At 38.4% G+C, this 24,618-nt stretch overlaps 1 protein-coding gene across 5 annotated transcripts in view; it reads left to right on the top strand.

The window, feature by feature from the left end:
• Positions 1-24,618, top strand: part of ZNF385B (zinc finger protein 385B) — a 423,521-nt gene that overhangs the window by 83,043 nt on the left and 315,860 nt on the right. For all 5 annotated transcript variants that reach the window (XR_004229205.1, XM_031936441.1, XM_031936440.1 and 2 more), the window contains 2 exons: positions 9,594-9,745; positions 10,465-10,764. Coding sequence is in view for 4 of the 5 variants with exons in the window: in XM_031936440.1 (XP_031792300.1) it covers positions 10,467-10,764 (298 nt within the window). In the remaining variant the exon portion in view is untranslated. The remainder of the gene's footprint in view (positions 1-9,593; positions 9,746-10,464; positions 10,765-24,618) is intronic.

Raw genomic sequence — 24,618 nt, 5'->3', positions numbered from 1 at the left:
TTCATTCTCTAACATGAAGCAATCAAATGCTCTTTCCACATCTTGTTGGTGGCAGGGTAAAGTCTGTTGGTGGCTGCCCAGTAGGGTCTCAGACTAGAGAAGAACCTACTGTCAAATAGCGGCAATCTAGCGCAGTGGTTCTCAACATTGGCTGCCCATTAGAATCCCCTGTGAAGGTTTATGCTACTAGGCCCAGCTGCTGCACCCACTTACCCTCTCTTCCAACCCCAGCAGCAACCAATTAAATCAGAGGGAGTCTGGCATCAATATTTTTAAAAACTGCCCTAGGTGCTTAAAAATTATGTCTTTAATGAATAAAAAATATATAAACATCATGTTTTAATATATGGGTACATTGTGGAATGGCTAAGTTAAGGTAAGTAACATATCCATTACCTCACACATTTATCATTTTTTTGTGCCCAGGTACTTTCAAGATCCAGTCAGGGGTTAGAACCATGGAGTCATACTTGACACTAGTCTCTCCCTCTGCCCCCAGGCGCACCTAATCCATCACCAAGACATGTGGATGGGATGTTTCTTCTCTAAGTGTTTGGAATTAATTCACTTCTTCCACTGCTGTCACCATCACCCTCCAGGTCCAGGTGCTATTTTCTCTCACCTGGAAAATTGAAATAGTCCTGAACTTGTCCGCATTCACATGACACCCTCTTTTTTCTGCACCCTATTTTTGAATCCAGTTGTGGTTTTTTTTCACAGCTCAAATCTGATCATATCAGGCACCCAGTTTAAGGCACTTCTGCACTTTCCCTAGACTGACAGCTCACATCGGCCTGCAAAGGCCTGCTTGAACGGCCGGGCCCTGCTCTGCTCTGCAGCTTTATTTCACATCTCATTCTGCCCTGCTCTCTCCGCTCTAGATGGACTGGGCTGCTTTTAGTTTGTCACACCTGCCATCTTTCATCTCGTTTGTGGACCTTTGTACATAGGATCTCCTTTGCCTGCAGTGTTTTTCCCTCTACTGCTCTTCATTCTTTAGCTCTTAGTTTCACCATCGTCACATCTTGTCTGACCGCCCTGACCAAGGCAACCCCTGTTACAGCACTATGGTTTTTAGAATACTGGTTACAGTTGCATTTGATCCATACAAGAGGAAAACAGATCATCAACTTCTTGTTAATGAAATTGTAGTTGAATATAATCAATTTAAGAGCTCAGTCCTAATACATTTATGTATTTCAACTCTTAACAAGTCTGTTATTTAACCAGAACTCTGTGAAAACCATATGCACATTTAAAAGGCTAGAAATAAACATGAATGATTATTGTGTATCGATTATAAATGAAAAAGACCAGAAGTAAACATATAATGTTTTTGGTTCACTTTTTTTTGTTGTTGTTATGCACATGTAACAAACTGTGGTTCACTTAGGTAGGAATATGGAAGATTTTTCTCCAACCTTTTTTCTGTTCTTTGTATTCTCCAGAATTTCTAGAATGATATAAATTACTTTTATAATACATAAAAATGCAATAATTTCAAAAATGTGTTTAGATGGACCATATAGAAATTATGACTGGAAATAAAACTAGACTATGTAATGTGTTCTCTTTGATTGACTCTACCTATACTTTCCCACAAAGCAAAATCCAGAGAATACCATTCTTGTTTGTAAACTTGTAAAGATGACCTGAGAAGTCATTGAACTGAAAATATCGCTTCCTTGATGGATGGGTCTGTCTTGTAGGAATCCATCCGTTCAATTGCCTGTGTTCCTTTCCACCCCTAGAATGTTCCATAGCAGGTAGGAGAGCTCAGTCCCACCTCCCAGGAAGACTCAGCTATTGACTTGCTGGAGTGCTTCCAGGACCCTCTTAGGAAAGTGTATATGGTTGCACTCCAGCCCTGGCAATCATAGTAGGAGGAACAGAGCTGCAAGATCTGCCCTTGCCCAGCTTTTTATGTTGGTTATATTTTGCAGTTTGCTGTCTTGTGCTCTGCTGCTGTTTCATGCTGCATAGCAGTGCCCTGCAGGGCGGAGGGAGAATGGAATCTAGACTTCCTCATATAAAGAAGGCTATGGAGCCCAGTCAATAAAGATTGTTCTTTCTCATAGTTAGAGGTATACTGCATACACATTTTGGTTGAATACCAAAAGCTAACTGTTAAAATCAGTAGTTGACTAAGAATAAAGCCCAATTCTATGATTAAAAATAACTCTTGACACTTAGGGAGGATGAGGCAGGCGGATCACTTGAGCTCAGGTGTTTGAGACCAGCCCGGACAACGTGGTGAAACCCTGTCTCCACTAAAAATACAAAAATTAGCCGGGCATGTTGGCACATACCTGCAATTCCAGCTACTTGCGAGGCTGAAGTGGGAGAATTGCTTGAACCCAGGAGACAGAGGTTGCAGCATGCCTAGATAGTGCCACTGCCTGCCAGCCTGGGCAACAGAGCAAGCATGCATCCCCGCTCCCCCCTCCAAAATAAATAAATAAATAAAAAGCCTCTTGATATGAGGAAGTAAAAATTATGAGTTAAGTATTACTTAATTATCTTTTTGGGGTAATAATTTATTTAGAGGTAGCAAAACTGGTTTTTTGCTTTTAATTCATCTTTAAAAGATGAGAATAATTCTCAAATAGATTCCGTTTTTTCCTAGCAAAGTTCATGCCTTCATGAAATTAAAAAAATAGTGCTTAAGTATTTATTTAATATCATTACAAAGATTCGAGTTATAGCATAATCTAATTTCCATCCTAATAGTATTTGTTTATAGATATGTGTATTTCAAAGTATGTATATGTTTTGTCCATAGTTACTTAGCTAGTGCTACATTTAGCTGTCAATTTATTTTTCTATTTAACTAATTAAGAAATGTTGTAGTTGTTTTTTCATGAAATTAACAGCTTTCATGTTAATTATTGTGACATTTTATACTTGTAAGAAGAAATGCTTTTCCTTCTATTGATAGAGTCTCAATGTCATAAGCATAAAATAATACTTTCAATTCTAGTTTTATCTGAAATATACATATACAATTGATATTCTTGCATTAAAAATAAAATCCATTCCTTGTTCTCATTATTGTCATCATTATGCTATTTGAATGTGACCATAACTTGAGATACTTTGATGAACAAGTATGCCGGAAAAGATACTGATTTACATAGGTATTGAACAGTTGGATCTTCTGAAGGCCAGGAACAAATTAACTATCAGCTTTTGGCTGAAGCTGAACTGTAGCTGAATTAATCATAACACTTATTTTATTTTGTCAAAGATTTATGGAGAACCTTATAAGTGCTAGACATCTGATTGGCTTTGGATCTACAATAATAAGTGAGAATAAAGTAGCCTTATCTTCTTTACATTTAGGTAACATAAATGTCCCAACCTGTTTGCCCATCATATTACCTAATTCAAAAAATAGTTCAAATGTCTCCCCTACTAGCTGCAAGAATTCCAATGTTTTATCTGTTTCCCGTCCTGAGCATTTTTTGAGCCCCTGAGATATCCCAAGCCAGGTTTTGTTCAACATCTTAACCAGCTGTGTGGTTTTGGACCACTGACTTCCTTGTCGTTGGTCACCAGCATCCCTCAGCCCATTGTTCCTACTCTTCCATATATGGCTTTCACCCCAGATGCCATCCCAGACTCTTGCACAATTCCCCACAGTAATAGGAAGATCAATTGTGATGTTTGCATGACTTCACTGATGGTTTGAAGATTTTTTTTAAAAAGGTACAGGATGTTATACAAGAGGATAATGCAACAATTGTAAATAGATATGGGGGTTCCCTGAGTTCATGGACCAAAACCCTCCTCAGGTGTTTTGTATTGTGCAAAATCTTCTCTGCCCAGTCTCAGGCCTGTCACCCCATTTCAAGGGTCAACTTACCCTTCCACAGCAGGAATGCCTGGAACAAGATTCACATGTCTAGATCCTAGGCCTCCTGTTCCCTCAGACCCAGAGACAGTCACAGTCTCATACCTCTCAGTGTCCATTTCCTGCCCCCTGTCAATCTTCTGGTAAGACTGACATTTCCTGCCCCCTGTCAATCTTCTGGTAAGACTGACAGTGAAAACATCTCTTCCTTCTCGCACCCTTCTACAAATGTGTGATCTTTCTCTTTAGTTCTTAGGATAATTCAGAACAACATCAGTACTTTCTCCAAAGTTGGGTTTATTCAATCAGGAATGACCCCAAATATGGGGTCCATGCAATATAGTCCAGTTCAAGGTTCAACAATTCCAGGCAGTTCTTTTGGAGGTAAGATGTGTTCATGTTCTTGCAGCTTCCAGTCCCCACTGATCTCCTGTAGTTAACTACTTGAACACATTCATCTCCCAGTATCTAACAAAAACTTTCAGGGGCAATACAATTTAAATCCACTTGCAGGAAAGAAATATTTTATGAAAGAAAAGATAATTTGCAGAGATGCAGCTGTGTCACAGTGAAGACAACCTTTTATATGATTGTGGAAAGCAGATTAAGTTCCTTGGAGCTGTATTACCTCCAGAGCTTCCATTGCAGAATAGAGTCTATGCTTTACCTTTACATAAGATGAAGATCCTCTAAGATGCTTTTTCCAAAATAAAGAAGTAGTGCGCCTCCAAAGCTGAGTTCAAAATTTTTCTGCAAGGGAAACAAACTGCTAGGAACATTTAAATGTCAGTTTTTCTGACTCAGCCATTGATGTCAAATAATCCCAATCTCTTGGGATTCACACTAGACCAGAGCACCCCAATTAAAGTCTATTTCACTAGTACTCAACAAAGTGCCAGTAAGTACTTGGGGAAAAAATGAGACCAAAAAACTGTCTAGTGAAATCAATTACTAAGTAATAATTTCATTCAAATGTAAAAAGTTCAAAGTATTTTGGGGACTGTTATGCAGAGAGTTCTCGATAGTCACTCTCCTAAACAACGAGTAGCAGAAGGATTGCCTCTTCTAGTGTATCACAAGCTTTTTATTTTTTAAGATTCTTAATTTTATACATTTCTTTAACCATAGGGCCAAGTATAGCGTGTTGTCTATAATCAGTGTTTAATAAATGATTAGTTGAATTGGATCAAATATAGCCTCTCATTATCTGAATCCTATTATGAAATATACCAATACATTCAGTGAAATGAACATTCTCTAGTTTTCTCCGAATATTCTCTTAGTTTTCTCTGAAACTGTATTTTGGGGAAAGGAATTGTTTGTAGTCTGGTACTCAGAACTCAACTTTTTGCCTGCCTATGCGTACAAGTTCAGGAGGCAGTACCGGCATTTCAACATAGTTAAATGGGTAAAAAGCAGTGCCAGAGCCCTATATCTTCTCCATCTATGTATTTTAATTTTCACAAAGTAGTCCCCAAACTTTCCCACAATACCCCATGTTCCATTGCCTGAGAAAGTTGGTTGCAGGAAAGAGCTAATGTCACATGGATGCTGACACAGTATACCCATGTTTTGTCAGAATTTGAACTTTAAGCCTTATTTTTAATTACAGGATGAAAGACTGTCCTAAACAGTTGGGATTTTGTTTGCAGATGAGTGATGATGCTTTTTCCTTGGGGAGCACACCGTTATTACCATTCCTAATCTCAGAATGCAAACAGCTGTGTGCTTAGCCCACATACAAGCTAAAATAATTAGAAAACATTGACCTTGGCTGGGTACAGTGGCTCATGCCTGTAATCCCAGCACTTTAGGAGGCCGAGGCAGGTGGATCACAAGGTCAGGAGATCGAGACCATCCTGGCCAACATTGTGGAACCCTGACTCTACTAAAAATACAGAAATTAGCTGGGTGTGGTGGTGTGTGCCTGTAGTCCCAGGTGCTCAGGAGGCTGAGGCAGGAGAATCACTTGAACCCAGGAGGTGGAGGTTGCAGTGGGCCAAGATGGCACCACTGCATTCCAGCCTGGGTGACACAGCGAGACTCTGTTTCAAAACAAAAAAAAAAAAAGAAAGAAAACATTGACCTTCATTACTGTGTTCACAACCAATGCTACACACGCATATACCCCACGCCCATACCACACACATACTACACACGCTACATATACCACACACACCCTCCACTATACCCACATACCTCCTACACTCCCCATACATCCCCCACACACACCACACATCCTTCACACGCCATGCACACCACACTTATACACATCACACTCACACATACCATACACAGACCACACACATATCAAACACACTCCACACCTATACACCCCAGTACATACCACACACACCCCACACACAAACTACACATCACATATACCATAGGCCACAAACACATAAAACACGTATACACACACATCACACTCACCTCCCACCCCGCTCACCTCACACCCTCCCACACAAATACAGCGCGTTCATTTATTCAGCCAACATTTATTAAGTGCCTATTTTATACAAAACGCAATCTTAGATGCTGAGGATACAAAGATGAATAAAACATAGATTTTATACTCAAGGAGCTTGAAATCTAGCAAGGGAAGAAAATGTATACCTTTCCAAAGAATTTATTGTACTTTGTTGTAACTTCCTTGTTTTCTCCTCTGTATTTCTCATTGGATTGTTTGGTCCTCTCAGACATCTCCTTGACCATGTTCACTGTTTTCTCCCTGGCATCCTGCCCTCTGCCTACCTAGTCTCTAACAATATACTGAAATGAGCGAGTGAATAAGTAAAACCATATTCATGTCATAAAACTATATAAATAATTAAACCAATAATATAAGAATTGTGTATTGTGCTAACTTTGTGAACACGATGCCTCAGGAATGCAGAGGTGGGAAGAGACCCTGGCAAGGGAGCATCACGAGGACATCAGGGAAAGTGGGGAGTAAGGAAACGGCCATCTTGGATTTGGCAATTAGAAGTGTTTATAGTGACTTTGCAAAAACAAGCACTACCTGTGGAAAGGAGTTGTAAGCCAAGTTGTTAGGGGTTAAGGAATTAATGGGAAGTGGATAAAACTGATTGACTTGAGTTGGAGAATGAGCCTTTTCACACTTACATAGAAGGGGAGGCAGTCTCTTAACTTGTTCTCCATCTGATGAGGCCACTCTGAGTCAAAGGATGTATTACTGTACATGTGCAACAGAGATGTCTTTACCCCCAGATCAGTGTCATTTTTTTTTTCAAATAATTATAGAAAACAATTGGATAACAATGCAGGTCAGGGAAAATCCTAGGGAAAGTTGTAACATTGGAAAATTTCCTGATGGATTTCCTCCTAGTGATTTAAAATCACTCCTTTGGATATTCCCTGACTGTCCAGTTTGAATTCATCAGCTCTTTTCTCCAAAAGCGCAACTCAAGAACCAACCTTTTCTCATTCTTTTGCCTGCACTAAAATATCTTATGCTCTTACAAATGTTAAGTTGTTGGTCATCTAATCTGGCGAAATAATACAAAAAAAGCATAGAATTTTTGGTTCCGTTTTCCTGACTTTTCTTACAGTCATTCCTGGCAGTCCAAAGCACAGTGCTGCCCACTGCTCTGTTTAAAATCAGACACCCCCGAAGGTCCTTCTCTCCCACTCAAGTGAAACATGTAATTAAGAGAGTCTGATGAAAAACTTTAAAATAGAAAGTGAGATTTTTCTCTCTTCTTCCATTTAGGCTTACTGTTACTTTCCCCTTAGCGAGAAAGCTGATATTATAAATGTTATCACATTCACACATATTATAAGCCTAGAAATTATATCATCTCAGGCCAAAAGTGGATGCTGAAACTGATAGCTTGCCTCTCTGCCACCTCTAGGTCTTTTCCCCAAGACCTCTGCAGCTAAATATACTTTGGTTGCAAGTGGCTATTAGCAGAAGCTGACCTTATTTTTCCCCTGAGAGAAAAGGTAGTGTGAAGGCAGAACTAGGACTAATAAATTGGGATTTGGTGAACAGAATGCATACCCCACCCCCAGGCATTGGATCTTTTCTAGAGTGGCCCATGAATGCGATGTTGGAGGTTTGGGAGATCACTTGTGAAAGTAACTCTTGGAGAAGGTAAAATACAGTTGAAAGGTTATGAAAGATGCTGGTACTCTGAAAGGTTACAGAATTCTAGAAGAGCCATTTATTTTATATGAAAGATTTCTTTCTTCCTACTTAAAATATGTATATTTAAATAAATCAAAAGTAGAATACTTTCCAGGATAAATGACAATCATAAAAGCACAGGTAACATGGCTTTACTTTTTATAAGATAATGCAAACAAAAGAGTCGTAGGAACATTATGATGTATGTCCTCTGTCTGTGAAATACTATGTGTTAGTTTGCAATATGGACAAGCCTGTGCACCTCCAAAGGTTAAACTGTCAGATGAAAGTGTCAACGGTTCTCCACTGAGTTAAGGATCTTGCTTGCTTGAGTTGAAATATAAACTTAGGTTTCAATGATTGAGTACGATGGTGCCTGGCCTCGTTCTGCAAGGTTAAATGTTATTGGCTTTTCTTATGTTTCACAGTGGATTAGTTTTCTAGACAGGGCAAAATGTTAGTAATGAGCTCATTTTAAAAATCACTTACTTATTTCAACTAATTCTTATTATGTGTTTTAATATTTTAAGAGAAGATATAGATATTTGAACATAACTAATACGGCACAGATATCTTCTTAAGTTGTATGAGAAAAGTGACTTTGTGACAACATAATATCTTAGGTTTAAGGAATAAAAGAAAAAATATTTATGTGCAGTTCAAACCCCATTTCAATTATAGCTGAATTATTTTCTGTAGCTTAGCTACAGGAACTGCTTAAACCTGATTTCTGCATAGTTTGAGCAGACTTTAAGGCCAGAGCTAAAAGGAATAGATTGGAAAATTTTGTGTAAGAGAGTTCCTTAAAATGGCATTATGAGGTTAAAGTATTAAAAGGGACAAGTAGGTTTTGCATATCAAAATTAACAGTGTTCAAACAACCTTCATAATTGGATGTATGGGTATGAATAGGGAGATTTTTTGGCATACTGTACATTAGAATCAATATCTGGTTTTATGGTCATGCCTTTTCTGAATTTTAAACATCCTACTTGTGAACACTCCAAATATGGACTTGTCTCTAGTAGCTCATTCCTTTTCTTAGAGCTCCGAGACAACTTGGATCAAAAGGACTGTTGAAAGCCAATGCCTCGCTTTGTTTGTTCTATGAGCAGAAGTCCCTTACAAGCCACGATATTTCCTTCATATAAACTCTTCATCTCTTATGGCACAGCACTGCCACCTCAGCCATTCTTCCTCACACATGCCGTTTTCCCTTAATTTTTGCCAAATTCCCCTCCCCTTTCTTTTTGGGAAATGTCTTTTTATTTATTCAAATTGTAAACCAAAACATTGTTATAATCCCACTGATAATTTTGAAAATGCTGGTATTCCTGGTATTAACTAAAATGAAAAATTACATAAAATGGCACTGAAAAAAAATGTCAAGACAATCTTCATCAACCAAGGGTCTCAAAGTTTTGAAAATCCCTTTTGAATCTTCCCTTAGTCTGTAATCTACCTCTGTACTTTTATCTAAACAAATGTAGAAAATATCAATACTTAAAAATATACAAAATTATGTCTTATTCTATTTTATTCTTTTTCAATTACCAGTTTACTAAAATTTTGTATTATTTTGTATTTCAGATGTTCTACATTTCAACTCCATCAAATATTAAATTGATGTTAATGGGCTAACCTGGAAACCGAAAAACAACTTGTTTCACTACAAGGATAAGAAAATATGTCCAAATTCCTGTTGGCTGACTTATCAAGGGACGTTTAGAACACAACCCAATGTAAGTTGCAGACATAGGGTGTTTTGTTCTTTGTTACCTCCCCTGCAGTTAAGGCATGTATCTGTTTGTATATGCCTAGGCATATACTGATTGTGTATACATTTGTGTCTACACATGAACATTTTCACAATCCCAGATTCATAACATCATTTATTCCTTTCTTCAATAAAATTTGAATGCCTATTATGTAAAAGGTGCAGTTGTAGGCCTACGGGATATCCAGAGATGAAGTGACTGTCCTCATAGAGCTTATACTCTAATGGGGAGACAGACATAAGCCAAGTAATTGCACAGTTACCTAAGAAATGCATACTCTGATAGGTGTCACATAGCACAATGTGAGCATATAACCAGATCTTGCCTTGTGTCCAGGGTCTGAAAGGGTTTCATGAAGAAGGTAATTTGCCAGTGGAGATCTCATGGGTGGGAAATTAAAAGAGTAAAGAGGGCGGGACATGATGAGAAGACGGGCAAGGATGGGGTAAAAGGGCTCCAGGCGAAAGGAACTTCTGTTTAAAAACCCCCAGGCACAAGGAACTCACGTTCAAAGACCATACTTGCTTACTGAGGTACTTCTGATGATTATTTTTCTAGGAGTAACCACTGGGTAGCTGGGCAACTTTAGCTTAAACAAACCATTAAAGATGAATTGTAATCACACTAGAAAATAAGAAGGGTTATATAATTTCAGAAGCACTTGTACTTGTTTTGATTTTCAGGCATGAGGTACTCCTTAAGCCCTGACAACCATCTTGAAGATGGAATCATGAATATGGCAAATTTTCTACGGGGCTTTGAAGAAAAGGGGATAAAGAACGACAGGCCTGAGGACCAGTTGAGCAAAGAGAAAAAGAAAATTCTTTTCTCCTTCTGTGAGGTGTGCAACATCCAGCTGAACTCTGCAGCCCAGGCTCAGGTGCATTCCAACGGTAAATCCCACCGCAAACGAGTGAAGCAGCTGAGTGATGGGCAGCCCCCACCGCCCGCCCAGGCCAGCCCCAGCAGCAACAGCAGCACAGGTAGGAGGCAGGGTCCCGGGTTCCATGTGCCGTGGGGAGAGATGGTCCTGGTCTGGAAAATGAAGGATTTAGAACAAGACTTAATTTTTACCTTAAAACTGGGCCACCATGATAACATGTACTTTCTCCTACAGGTAAAATCCATGAACTGTTTGTCACCTCTCGAAATATTTGTTACACCCACTGACATACACTGGCACACACACATGTACACACATGCGTGCAATTTGTATATGGGGGCCAGAGACTTCCTGTATCCCCACAATGTGTGAACACTTCTGAATGTGTTTTGAAATGTGTTTAAAATGCATCAGTGATGTCATTTTTTCCCTCTCTTAAAATTAGCTTTCTTGGGTTTCCTTTATCTGCTTTCTATTGGGTGGCATACCATTTGATAGTGTATAAAAAGCTACAGCTTTATTTATAACATCCTATGATGCAGGAGAGGAGCATTAATCTTGCATGTTAAACTTGTCATATTCTTTTAGAGAGTTGCCAGCAGTGTGCTGGGTGTTCTAACAATAGGAACAGGCATTGCCAAAACCAACAAGGCTTCCCTCTGAAATCCAGCACCATCATCTATCGCTTTCACTTGCCTCTCACCCTTTCCTTGTGGGCTGGATAGAGGCAGAAGCTCAGGAATTTTTGCATTTCTGCCTCTGCCCTGAATTCTAAACAATCTTTCACATCCTTTATATTATTCTTGGGCAGCCCCTCCTCCTCTACATTGCTGGTCATTGGGTATCTTCACTGTGACAGAGTTAAAGAAAAATGTGAAATTTATTGTTATCCATGATGAAGATTTCTACAAAAGGCGGGCTTCCTCCCAAGGTTTGAGGTGGGAGGCCAAGATAAGCCTCCTCCCAAATGTGGGGGAAGAGCTCCAAATCCTGCTCTAGCAAGGGTTTGTTCTGTAATGAGGCCCCAGCTTGAAGTGAGATGATACAGAGAAAACATTTGTTGGAATTTCACTCAGTGCTGTTACATGGTTCTTGGTGTGCTGTAAATAAATAATTTTTACATTTCAAGCCAAATCTAACTACTTTTTACTCTGTTGATGATTTAATGTCATTAAATTATTTTCTTCAGTCAATATTTAACATGCTGTGAAAGAAAGTAAAGGGGCTTAGAGGATATAAGATACACACTTAGTAGAAAATTATTTTTCCATGTTCTATTTATTATGATAATTATAATTATTCCAAGGTGTATTGATTTACCTATAGTTATATATTAAAAATATAGTTAGTGTTACGGCTGGGTGCAGTGGCTCACGCCTGTAATCCCAGCACTTTGGGAGGCCGAGGCAGGTGGATCGCTTGAGGCCAGGAGTTCAAGACCAGCCTGGGCAACATGGTGAAACCCCGTATCTACTAAAATTACAAAAATTAGCCAGGCATGGTGGCACACACCTGTAATCCCAGCTGCTCAGGAGGCTGAGGCAGGAAAATTGCTTGAACCCAGGAGGTGGAGGTTGCATTGAGCCAAGATTGTGCCACTGCGCTCCAACCTGGGCAACAGAGTAAAACTCCATCTAAAAAAAAGTAAAAAAAAAAAAAAAAAAAAATATATATATATATATATATACACACACACATACAATGTATAATATTATATTATTAATTAATAATATATAATGTATAACAAATCAAAGCCCATTTCACCCCATAGAGAAAAATATATATTATATTATATATAATATATATTATTAATTAATAATAATATTATACATTATATATATATATATTTAGTGTTAGGTTCAAAACTGATACCTAAGTTAGAGCACAAATAGCCTGAGTAAAAGTTTGAATTGCATCTGTTAGAGTGTAAATGTCTATGAATACCATAGTCATTAAAAATTATATTTCTGAAGAATATCTCATGATAGGAGAAATTGTCCGTGATATAATGCTAAGTGAAACAGCAGGAACTAAAGCAGAATATACCTAGTGCTATCATGTGTGCATGTGTACACTATCTACTATTTAGAGTCTCCACTTAATGAGGTTCAAGCCTGACATTATTTCATTTTTTTCGGTCACTTTCCTCACTTTTGATCTATCAAATTTGTGTTTCGCTGGGTAGCAGCTCTCTTAACACTCTCTCAACTCATAGCTTTTCACTTTTGTATATTCAGAAAGATTCTTTGATTTAGAAGATTCAACTCTATTTATGAAAACAACATTTTATTGCCAAATTAAGATTTGTCTAGATGGACTCTAGAACTTTGAGTGGAGGGCTGGGCACATGAGCTTCTACCCTACCCCTGCCTCAGCCTGCTCTTCAGCCTAGTGGTGGGAAAACAGAAGGATGAAAAGGCGGAGATTTACCTTACCTTACAGCCTCCGCAAGGTGGCAATACTGTTCTTAATTGCTGACTACTATTTTGGCTGTCTCTGTGGCTCATACATCCTCCTAACAGACCCTGTGGATGAAGGGATCCCCCAGGTGGTCCCTTAGGCATTGAGAGTCCTTTGTGAGATAGCTGCATCTTCCAGCTTGCTCATAGTTGTTAGCAAAAACCTTCATTCCTTGACTGTATGTGCCTCTTTCTTCCACATTATGGTAGTCCTGGCAAGATTGTGTCCTCTGTTCTCATATGCATCAATGCTTGGGGATTGAGGTCAGAATCCATGTGAGAATGAACATTCCTCTTGAAAACCTGGAACTACTGGGGCCCAGGGAAGTACAGGTGGAGTGGACTGTGGGGAGCTTTCTTTCCTGCTCAGGTAGCACAGGGAAGGCTGGCAAGCCCACTGACAAAGCAGGCACTTAAACAAGAAACAAAATGCCGGTCTTCCTTTTTTGCCCATCACTTGGCTTCAGAGAGTATTAAGGGTTGAATTGTGTTTCTCCACAAAATAAAAAAAGATATATTGGAATTCTAACCCCCAGTACCTCAGAATATGACCTTATTTAGAGTGAGGGTCTTTACAGAGGAATGAAGTCATTAGGGTGGGCTGTAATCGTATGTGACTGATATGCTTACAAAAAACCCAGAAATTTGGACACAGACAGATATGCACAGAGAGGGAAGATGATGTGAGAAGAGATACAGGGAGAAGACAGCCATCTACAAGCCAAGGAGAGAGTCCTGGAATAGATCCTTCCCTCACAGCCCTCAGAAGGAACCAACCCAAGTAACACATTGGTTTTTTTTTTTTACTTCTAGCCTCTAGAACTATAAGATGATAAATTTCTGTTGTGTAAGCCACTTAGTTTATGGTACTTTGTTACAACAGCCCCAGAAAACAAACACAGGGAAGAAAATCGAAGCCCATTTCACCCCTGTAGAAAAAAGTATGTGTTGTAGATATTCTTCCCAAGAACTGTTAATTTAAGAGGTGACTTCCCCTCTTCTGGGTTGGTTTTACAGTGTTGGAGTTGGCATGGATGGGAATTGGGTCCACAGGGTGATGGTTGAGACATGTTTCTAGTAATAAAAGGTGACTGACCCCTAGCCACTGGAAGTTCTTCTGCCAAATTTAGTATTCAGGGTATTTATACAACTTTTAGATCTGAGCTTTAGAACAACAGGAAGATCCTTAGAGTGTACCTGAAAGCAGTCTGGTGTGTGTGTGTGTGTGTGTGTGTAATCAGTGTACGTGAGCAAGGGACTTATGACAAGTAGCAGCAAAGTCCTTTTCCCAGCATTGTCTCCCTAGCCAAATGTTTTATGAATACACTGGGCTGTGAAAGAGAGACTCAAAGGGGAAGCAAAAAGAGCTGAGGTAACTTAGTTTGCATATAAAAGATCCCTAATGCTTTCCCCATCCAGTTCCAAGGGGTAAGTGGAAATAACAGAAACCACAGATGGGTCTTGGCTTCCAGAAAAAGTAGTTGTGAGTTTCTGTCTCACAGAACGGTCCACAAAGACAGTAAGACCCTGGTGTTCCTGGCCTCTAGCAAGAGTGGGCAGGTGGAGCTGAGGCAATCTTATGATTTCCTATGGGCTTAGGGAGTACCAAAGCTGCTGTAGAACCTGGGAACCACAGGGACATAGTCTTTTCTGTTGGACTGGGACAGTGGCAGGATAATGTTTTACATGTAACACAGCAAAGAAATACCTCACAGTTCCTGCAGGAACTAATGACTAAATATCAGACAGAAATAAACATGCCTCAGCAGATGTCCATGTGCAGAAGTGACAGCCAGGCCATAAACACTCCTACCTGAGCCCTGGAACCATGTAAGCCTGTAAGTACCCTCCTCAACCCACCCCAAATCTAGATGCAACTCTGGGGAAAGTCACTTCACACTGCCTGGAATTAAATATCTATCATCACATGAGATGGAGTTTGTACTAGGCAGCATAATCTATCATTAACAGGTGTATCCTTAAATATTGGCTAAAATAAATTTTTCAACTAGAAAGGAAATGATAAAAGAATGAATCTTGGAGCTTTGAGAAGGAAAGAAGAAAGAACAATGGAAAGAATAGAAATATGGTACATAATACACTACCTGTAGTAGGGTTCTCCAGAGAAGCAGAATTGGTATGAGAAAGGAGAATTAGCTCACACAATTATGGAGGCCTCTAATTTTCAAGATCTGTAGGATATCTGGAAACTCAGGACAGCCAATGGTGTCATTCCAGCCTAAGTCCAAAAAACATGAGATTCGGAAGATTTGATGGTGTAGTTCTAGCCTGAGGGCTGGCTGGCTCAAGACCCAAGAGGAGCTGATGTTTCAATTTGAGTCTGAAGGCAGGGAAAAAAAAAACTAATGTCACAGGTGGAAGGCAGTCAGGCAGGAAGAAATACCCAGAATAATGTGTAACCAAATATCTGAACATCCAGTGACCCAGTCAAATTGACACATAAAATTAATCGATATGTTATCATTTTCTTCATTAGCTTTGTAAATCATATTTGATGACTGAAACAAATTATAATCATGTGATGCTAAAAACAATGATATTTGAAAGTAGGGATGTTAAATGCTGATACCAATAAATTGTCTGCCATAAGTCACATACATATATCATTATAATATTAATGGCAACCACTATGAAAACTATACAAAGAGATACAACCAAAATATAAATAAATAAATAAAGATGGAGTCCTAATAAGTGTTTAAGTAAGCCACAGGACAGAAAGAAGAGAGAAACAGAGGACCAAGAGCCAAAGGAAAAAACAGAAAGCAAATAATAAAATGTTAGACTTAAAGGCTAACGTCAATAATTACTTTAAATGTAAATAGCCTCAATAAACCAATCAAAAGAAAAAGTGCATTTACCAAAAAATAACCCAACTATATGCTGCTTACAAGAAACTCACTTCAAAATCAACAAGAGGTACGCTGAAAGTAAAAGGATGGAAAATAATATATCATGCAAACAGTAATTTAAAAAATAAAGGCAGGGGTAGCTATATTAATGTCTGATGAAGTAGGGAGTAAAGAAATTTACTAGAGACAGAGCAAGACATTATGTACTGATAAAATGTTCAACTCACCAGGAAGACATAATGATCCTAAACGTTCATACACCAGACAGCAGAGCCTCAAAATACATGAAGCAATAACTGATAGAGTAGAAAAAAAAAATGGATAAATTTACAATTGCAGTTGTGGACCCACTTTCAGCAACTGATAGGGTTATTAAACAAAATAAGCAAGAATTTAGAAGGTCTGAACAATACAATCAGCTAACATGATCTAATTAATTTATATTGAACTCTACTTAATAACAGTAGAACACTTTTTTCCCCAAGTGCCTATACAACTATTCACAAAGATAGAACATATATTGAACCATAACAGAAACCTTAATGCATCTGAAGGAACTGTAATCGTATATAATATTTTCTCTGACCATAATGAAATCAAGTAGAAATTAGTAGTAGAAAAACAACAGGAAAATTAAACAATGTATCTCTTAAATCTATGAATCAAAGAAGAAGTCTCAAAGCAAAAACTAGATGAAAATGAAAGCACAACATAGTAAAATATGTGGGATGAAGCTAAAGCAGTGCAGAGCTGGAAATTTATGGCCTTAAATGCTTATATTTGAAATGAAAAAAAGTTCTCAAGTAAGTTCCCAACCAAGAAGCTAGAAAAGAATAGAAAAACCAAACCACAAGCAAATGGAAGGAAGAAAGTAATAAAGACCTACACCAACAATCTGTGAAGGTGAAAATAGGAAAGTGACAGAGGAAAAGTCCATAAAACAAAAAGCGTGTTCTTTAATAAAAGCAATGAAATTTGTAAGCTTTTAGCAAGACTGATGAGGACAAGAAAGAAGGAGATACCGATGAGATACATGATATTATGACAGAACTTGCAGCAATTAAAAATATAATAAGCAAATACTAAAAACTTGTATTCAGAAATTTGACAAGTGAGAAGGATAAACCAGTCCTTCAGAAACCATAAATAACTAAAATTCAACTAAAATAAACATACACTATCTGGGCTGGGTGTGGTGGCTCATGCCTGTAATCCCAGCACTTTGGGAGGCCAAGGTGGGCAGATCACTTGAGGTCAGATGTTTACACCAGCCTGGACAACATGGTGAAACCCTGTCTCTACTAAAAATACAAAAATTAACCTGTTGTGGTGACATGTGCTTGTAATTCCAGCTATTCTGGAGATTGAGACAGGAGAATCGCCTGAACCCCAGAGGCATAGGTTGTGGTGAGCCAAGATCATGCCATTGCACTCCAGCCTAGGAGACAGACCAAGACTCCATCTCAAAAATAAATAAACATAAACATAAATTTAAAAGTAGACAATCTGAATAGACCTATAGCCATCAAATACGCTGAATTTATCATTACAAAGCACTTGAAAAACAAATTTCTGGATTCATATGGTTTCAGTGGAGAATTCTACCAAAGATTTTTTAAATTGACACCAATTTTATACAGTTGCTTTCAGCAAATAGTAGAGGAAACACTTCCCAACGTATTTTATGAGGCTAGTATTATCCTAATAACCGAATCAGACAACACATTATTTTTAAAAACCCTACAGAATAGTATATCATAAACTTAGAGTAAAAAATTCTCAACAAAGGGGCCAGGCACGGTGGCTCAAGCCTGTAATCCCAGCACTTTGGGAGGCCGAGACGGGTGGATCACGAGGTCAGGAGATCAAGACCATCCTGGCTAACACGGTGAAACCCCATCTCTACTAAAAAATACAAAAAACTAGCCGGGCGACATGGTGGGCGCCTATAGTCCTAGCTACTCGGGAGGCTGAGGCAGGAGCATGGCATGAACCTGGGAGGCAGAGGTTGCAGTGAGCTGAGATCCGGCCACTGCACTCCAGCCTGGGTGATGGCAAGACTCCGTCTTAAAAAAAAAAAAAAAAAAAAAAAAAAAAATTCTCAACAAAATATAAGCAAATTGAATCCAGCAATGTATGAAAAGAATTGTATACCATAACTAAGTGGGATTTATTCCAGGTATGTAAAACTGGCTCACCATTTAAAAATTAATAATCTACCACCTGGGCACGGCGGCTCACGCCTGCAATCCCAGCACTTTGGGAGGCCGAAGTGGGCAGATCACCTGAGGTCAGCAGTTCGAGACCAGCCTGGCCAACATGGCAAAACCCCATCTCTACTAAAAATATTAAAAAATTAGCTGGGCATAGTAGTGTATGCCTGTAATCCCAGCTACTTAGGAGGCTGAGGCAGGAGAATCACTTGAACCTGGGAGGTAGAGGTTGCGGTGAGCCGAGATCATGCCACTGCACTCCAGCCTGGGCAACAGAGCAGGACTCCATGTCTTAAAAAAAAAAAAAAAAATTAATCTACCACATCAACACATTAAAGAAGAGAACTCACATGATCACATCCATTAATGCAGTAAAAGCATTCAAGAAAACCCAACACATTTTTAGCAAGCTTGGAATAAAGGGAAACTACCTTGATTTAATAGAAGCATCTAAACAAAGTCTACAGGTAACATCATACTTAATGGTGAAAGATTGAATGTTTTTCTTCTAAGACCAAGAGCAGGGGAAGGATGTCCACTCTCAATTCTCTTATTCATCATAGTGCTGGAAGTTCTAGCCACTATATTAAGGCAAGAAAAACAAATAAAAATAAAAGCCTGTAATCCCAGTACTTTGAGAGACTGAGGAAAGAAGATCACTTGAGTCTAGGAGTTCAAGACCAGCCTGGGAAACACAACCTGTCTCAAAAAAAAAGAGAAAAAGTTAGCCAGGCATGGTGGTGCACACCTGTTGTCCCAGCTACTCAGGAGGCTGTGGTGGGAGGATTGCTTGGGCTCAAGAGGTTGAGGCTGCAGTGAGCTGCAATCACACCACTGTACTCCCAACTGGGTGATAGAGTGAGACCCTGTCTCAAAAAAAAAAAAATCACATATTATATTTATATACTAAAAATGAACATATGGAAATCAAAATTTTAAAATGCAATACCATTTATAATCACCCCCCAATACAATGAAATACTTAGAGATACACTTTAAAAAACATGTGTAGGATCTATATGCTGAAAATTACAAAATGCTGAGAAAAGAAATTGAAGACCTACATAAATGGAGAGATATCGCATGTGTTTAATAAATCAGGATTAGAAAACTCAACAAGATTAAGATGCCAGTTCTCTTTAAACTGATCTATAACTTTCATGCAATTTCTATCAAAATCTCAGCAATTTCTTTTTGTAGACGTAGACAAGATTATGCTAACATTTAGCATAGACCTTTTAGCTAGTTTAGCTGCTAGCTAAAACTTGACGAAGAAGAAAAAAGGAGGGATCTCTCTACCCAATATTGAGGCTTATCATATATTAAAGTAATCAAGACAGTAGTTTTATTGGAGAGAGCGAGAGAGATGAAAAAGACTAGAGAACCCAGGCATAGATCCACACACACATACTCAATTGATTTTTTGATAAAGGTACAAAAGCAAGTCAATGGAGGAAGAATACCTTTTCAAGTCCTGGAGTAATTGAACAGCTGTAGGCCACAAAACAAAATCTTAGGCCTAAATCTGACACCGTATAAAAAGATTAACTCAAAATGAATTATAGATTTAAATGTAAAAACATAAAAATTTAAAACTTCTGGTGGCTGCCCCAGAATTCCTAGACTTGTGGCTGCATCACTCCAGTCTCTGCTTCTGTTTTCACGACATCTTCTGCTCTGTATGTCTATGTCTTTTCTTCAGATCTCCTTTCTCCTTGTCTCGTAAGGATGCTTGCTATTGGGTTTAGAGCTCACCTGTAAAATCCTGGATTGTTTCCTCATCTCAAGATTCCTAACAATCACATCTGCAATGAGACTTTTTGCAAAAAAGATAGCACTCACGGGTTCTAAGGATTTGACATGGATATCTTTTGGGGGTGACTTGTTAAACTGTGGTACATCTGTGCTAAGGAATACTACTCAACAATAAAAAGGAGTGAACCCTTGATACATGCAACAACTTGGATGGATCTTCAGGGAATTATACTGAGTGGAAAAAGCCAATCCCCAAAGGTTACATACTGTATGGATTCCATTTATACAACATTTTTGAAATAGCAAAATTGTAGAAGTAGAGGACAAATTAGTGATTGGTTAGGGACAGGGGTGAGTTTCAAGAAGGAAGTAGATATGGGTACAAAGCTGCAACATGAGAGACCCCTGGTGGGGGATACATGAATCTACACAGGTCATACACACACACACACACACACACACACAAATACAAGTAATACTGGGGAAATCTGAATGAAATTTGTACATCAGATCAATGTCAATATCCTGATTACACTATTATTCTATAGCTTTAAAAATTTTTTACTATGGGTAGAAGCTGGGCAAGGTGTTCAAGAAAAGTCCATTATTTCTTACAATTGCATGTGAATCTCTGATTATCTTGATAAAAATTTCAGTTAAAAATTTTAATAAAGATGACTACCTAAACCCCCCAGTTTTCTAGTAGCATAATTAGAGATAATAGGAAACAGAACCTTGGGGATTTTTCTTATTTTAAATATTACCAAGTGCCTATTTTACAGAGATTAATAAAACAATACCTTAAGTATCAAGAGAAAATAAATATTTAAATAATTGAATTGCAATATGGTATGCTAAGAACAATGGCAGATCTACAAATAACGTATGTGGCACTGAAAAAGGAATGATTAACTTTTTGGAGGTCAGGGAAGGCTTCCCAGAGGAGGTGATCTTTGAGATGAGTATTCAAAGCTGAGTTTCAAATTATTCAAGAAAAAACATTCCAGGTATAGGCAACGGCAACACAGATGCATGTAGGAACAAACTATAAATAGTTTCTTATTATTGGAGTGAAGTATGATTTGGGGGGAAAGAGGAAGATCCCTTTGCAAAGGTAGAAAGGAATCAGAACAGGAAAAAGGGTCTTCCGGTTCTGTGGGAACAGAGGTACAGGGAAAACAGCTGCAAAGACATAGATAAGAAAGTCACAGGTAGTTGCTGGAATTCAGAGCTAAGTTGTTCTGAGTTCTTGCTGTCACTCTGGTTTATGTTAACTAGGAGCCTCCACATCAGTTCCAGACATCTCACTTAGGTATTGCTTCCCCAGATACCACACAATTGCAGAGCTTATTTTTTCCATGACCCATCCACAGCTTCCCAAGTCCAGATAAAACTGACTATATTAGTTCTCTATGAAGGGTGGCTAGTGACTGACATCCTGCCCTCTGCTATCCATTCTCATTTAAGATTAAAATTTTAAGACGTAAAAAAAAAAAAAAAATTAGTCAAGCAAAGAGAATAGAGAAAAGTGATCCAAAGGGAATGAAGAGAATGCTCAAAATCTCAACTTGAGGAAAACTTGGTGTGTCTAAAAACCTGAGATATGGCTGAAACTGAGTAAGGCAATTATTGATAGAAGAAAACACAAGAGAAGTTTGGGAAGGTAGGCAGAAGCTTTCAGAAAAAATTTTAAAACAGTGTTTTACTTTAATTGTGATTCTGTGGGTCAGAAACGTGGGCTGGGCTCAGCTAGGTGGTTCTTGTGCTGAACTCATGGGTGAACACCTGTGGAGCTGCAGGCTGCTACAGAATAACTGGGTTAGATGGTTTTAGATGGCTTTGCACATATATCTAGCAGTTGCTGCTGGCTGTAGGCTGGATAATTCTCACCAGCAGACTCCTCCTCAAGGAGATTAGGCCAGGCTTTGTTACCCAGCAGTCACAGAGCAGTGTTGCAAGACAGCAAGAACAGCAGCTGCAACTTACTGCATTCTTTTGATCAGAGCTAGTCACAAGGTACTATGGTTTGAATGTTTGTGTTTCTCTAAAATTCATACATTAGAACTTAAACCCCAACGTGACAGTCTTAAGAGGTTGTGCCTTTGAGAGGTGATTAGGCCATGAGGGTGCCACCATTATGAATGGGATTAGTGCTCTTATGAAAGAGGCTTCAAGAGCTGCCTGCTCCTTCTGCTTTTCCACCAAGTGAGGACACAGCATTGGTTTCCTCTGGAGGATGCAGCAACAAGGCGTCATCTTAGAAGGAGAGAGCGAGCACTTACCAGACACCAAATCTGCTGATACCTTGATCTTGGACTTCTCAGCCTTCAGAACTGTGATAAATAAATTTCTATTATTTAAAGAATCACATCAGTCTGTGGTATTCTCTTACAGGAGCAGGAATGGCCTAAGACACAATGCCAGCTCAAATTCAAGGGGTGGAAAAATACGCTCTGCCTCTTGATTCAAGAAGTGGCATCTTTTACTTGGCCTTAGAAATTTTAAACTGAGTTTGAGTAGATTTTAAAGTCAGGATGCTTGGGATGGGGGAGAAGATGAGGGTGATAAAACCTGGGTATTTTGCAGCAGGAAGTGGAGTAGTAGTTTGGACGTGGGAATGGACAGTGGGATTGGAAAATGGGTTGTCAGTTGCAGTGTTATATATAATTTTATTTTATTTTTTTGGCTGCTATAGTCTGTGCTGTTCTTTGACACCCCCAGGATCCTCAGTTATTGTTTCTCCCCTCCTGCTTAAAGATTTGTTAATGTCATTCCTATTCTACATTCAAGAAACGGTTATTGTTATTAAATGGCTTCTGGGGTCAAGACACTAATGATAGATATTATAACTCTTAAAATATGTGTGTGGGATTTTAAATACATAGGCCAGATTTATCACATTGTATCTCATGCATATTTAAAATGTTAAATTTATCCTCAAATGTGTTTTCCCAGACATGTTTGAAGAACTTTAAAAATTAAACTTGAAAACACGATACCAAGAATTACCACAAGATGGTGCCATGAGTATATTGAAAGTATGATAGTTTCTTCATTCCTTTGCCCACATCAACATTCTGATGCAACTTATTAGTGAGTAAGGAAAGCAAAGAAATACCACACCAAGGAGTGAGGATGTGTGGACATGCATGTGGGGGCAAGAGTATGCTCATATGATAGACTTTCTGAGCACCTTGTATGCGTTAGGCAGAATGTATAGGGGAGACATGGCAGGGGTTGGGGAGGTTGGGTGTTTGGAAGGGGGAAGAGCAGGAGAGATCTTTCTTTAGTTTTCGGGAATAAAAATTAGTACTTAAATATATTAATATTGCTCCATGTCTGGAAAAATCTCCATTTTAAGAGATATTAGGAATGAACATAAATGTTAAATGAGGCAACCTTAGGTTTGTATGACAGATTTAGAGTTAAGGCTAGAATTCATCAGTACGATAATGATTTTACCTTTTCAGTAGAAACACATAGTTTTAAATGCTTGCTTTTACTTAATTTTTGATGAATCAATTTGCCATTTTTCATTCAACCAAGAAATCTGACTTTTGCAAAATATAATTACCATGGTGAATGTAACAAATCATTGAGTTTCTGTCAGTAAGTGCACTAGATAAGTAAATCATTCCAGTGTGAGGTAGGTGAGTTAAATTATTTACAATATACTTATTTCTTTAAACCTCTTAATTAGTAAGTTCAGAAAATTCTTTTCATAGAATAATTATTATACAATCCATGTATCAGATAAAGCCCATATGACTTATGGTTTTTAATGAAGGGACAATGAAGACTTAGAAGGGGAAAAGGCCTTGGTCAAAATATGTCAAATTGCACCTTTGAAAACAGAGCATCTGCTTTTCTTTGTATATGTGCCAGGTCCTTATAAGAACACTCAGGAATTGTCTCTTACTTGTAGTACTTCAGACCCAGTGATGATACATATAGTAGAAGGAATACTGATACACTTTTCTCATTCGTTGTCTTACTCAGAATTGATCACTGTTTAGTTTCCAAGTATTTTACAAAATCCTGACTATTTTTCAAAGCAAGGATAAGAGTTGGTACCCTTTATCTGTTCTCCCCAGATAAATTTAATTGAGATTAATATTGTGGGGCTTATTGAGATTGAAGTTCCTTGGGAATGAGAGTAGAGAAATTTGGAAATAGGATCAAGTCTCAAGTTACAATTCTAACCACTTCCTGCCGCACAAATGCTTTGAATTTGAGACGGAGCTCCAGCCATCTTCAATGGTGTCAGAAATCTAAAACTACAACTGACGTAGACTTGAAAAAGTCATTATAGAACATCTCCATATTCTGTACATGTGGTTAAAAACTCTCAAACAAGGGTGTGGATTATACAAGGGTGTGAATAAAGTACAGAACTCTAAGGGATTGACACATAAAAGAGTTTGAATGGAACTTTGATAAAGTGGTTAAAAGGGGTGGTTGGCCCTTTTTTAGTGAAGGAGAGATTGTCTTTTTCTTAAAGAACGCTTTTGAATATAAACTTTTACATATTATATCTATTAAAAGATAAGAATTGCTTAACATCAAGTCTTGGTTTTTAGATTTTGAAAACCAAATACAGCTTTCAGTGTGGAAACTGAGTCTTAGACAATCACGGCAAGTGTTTACATGTCTG

The sequence above is a fragment of the Piliocolobus tephrosceles genome, chromosome 11 (assembly GCF_002776525.5).
Source record: "Piliocolobus tephrosceles isolate RC106 chromosome 11, ASM277652v3, whole genome shotgun sequence".
Lineage (NCBI taxonomy): Eukaryota > Metazoa > Chordata > Mammalia > Primates > Cercopithecidae > Piliocolobus > Piliocolobus tephrosceles.
Note: the sequence above shows the minus strand (reverse complement) of the source record. Positions and strands in the feature narration are given on the sequence as shown.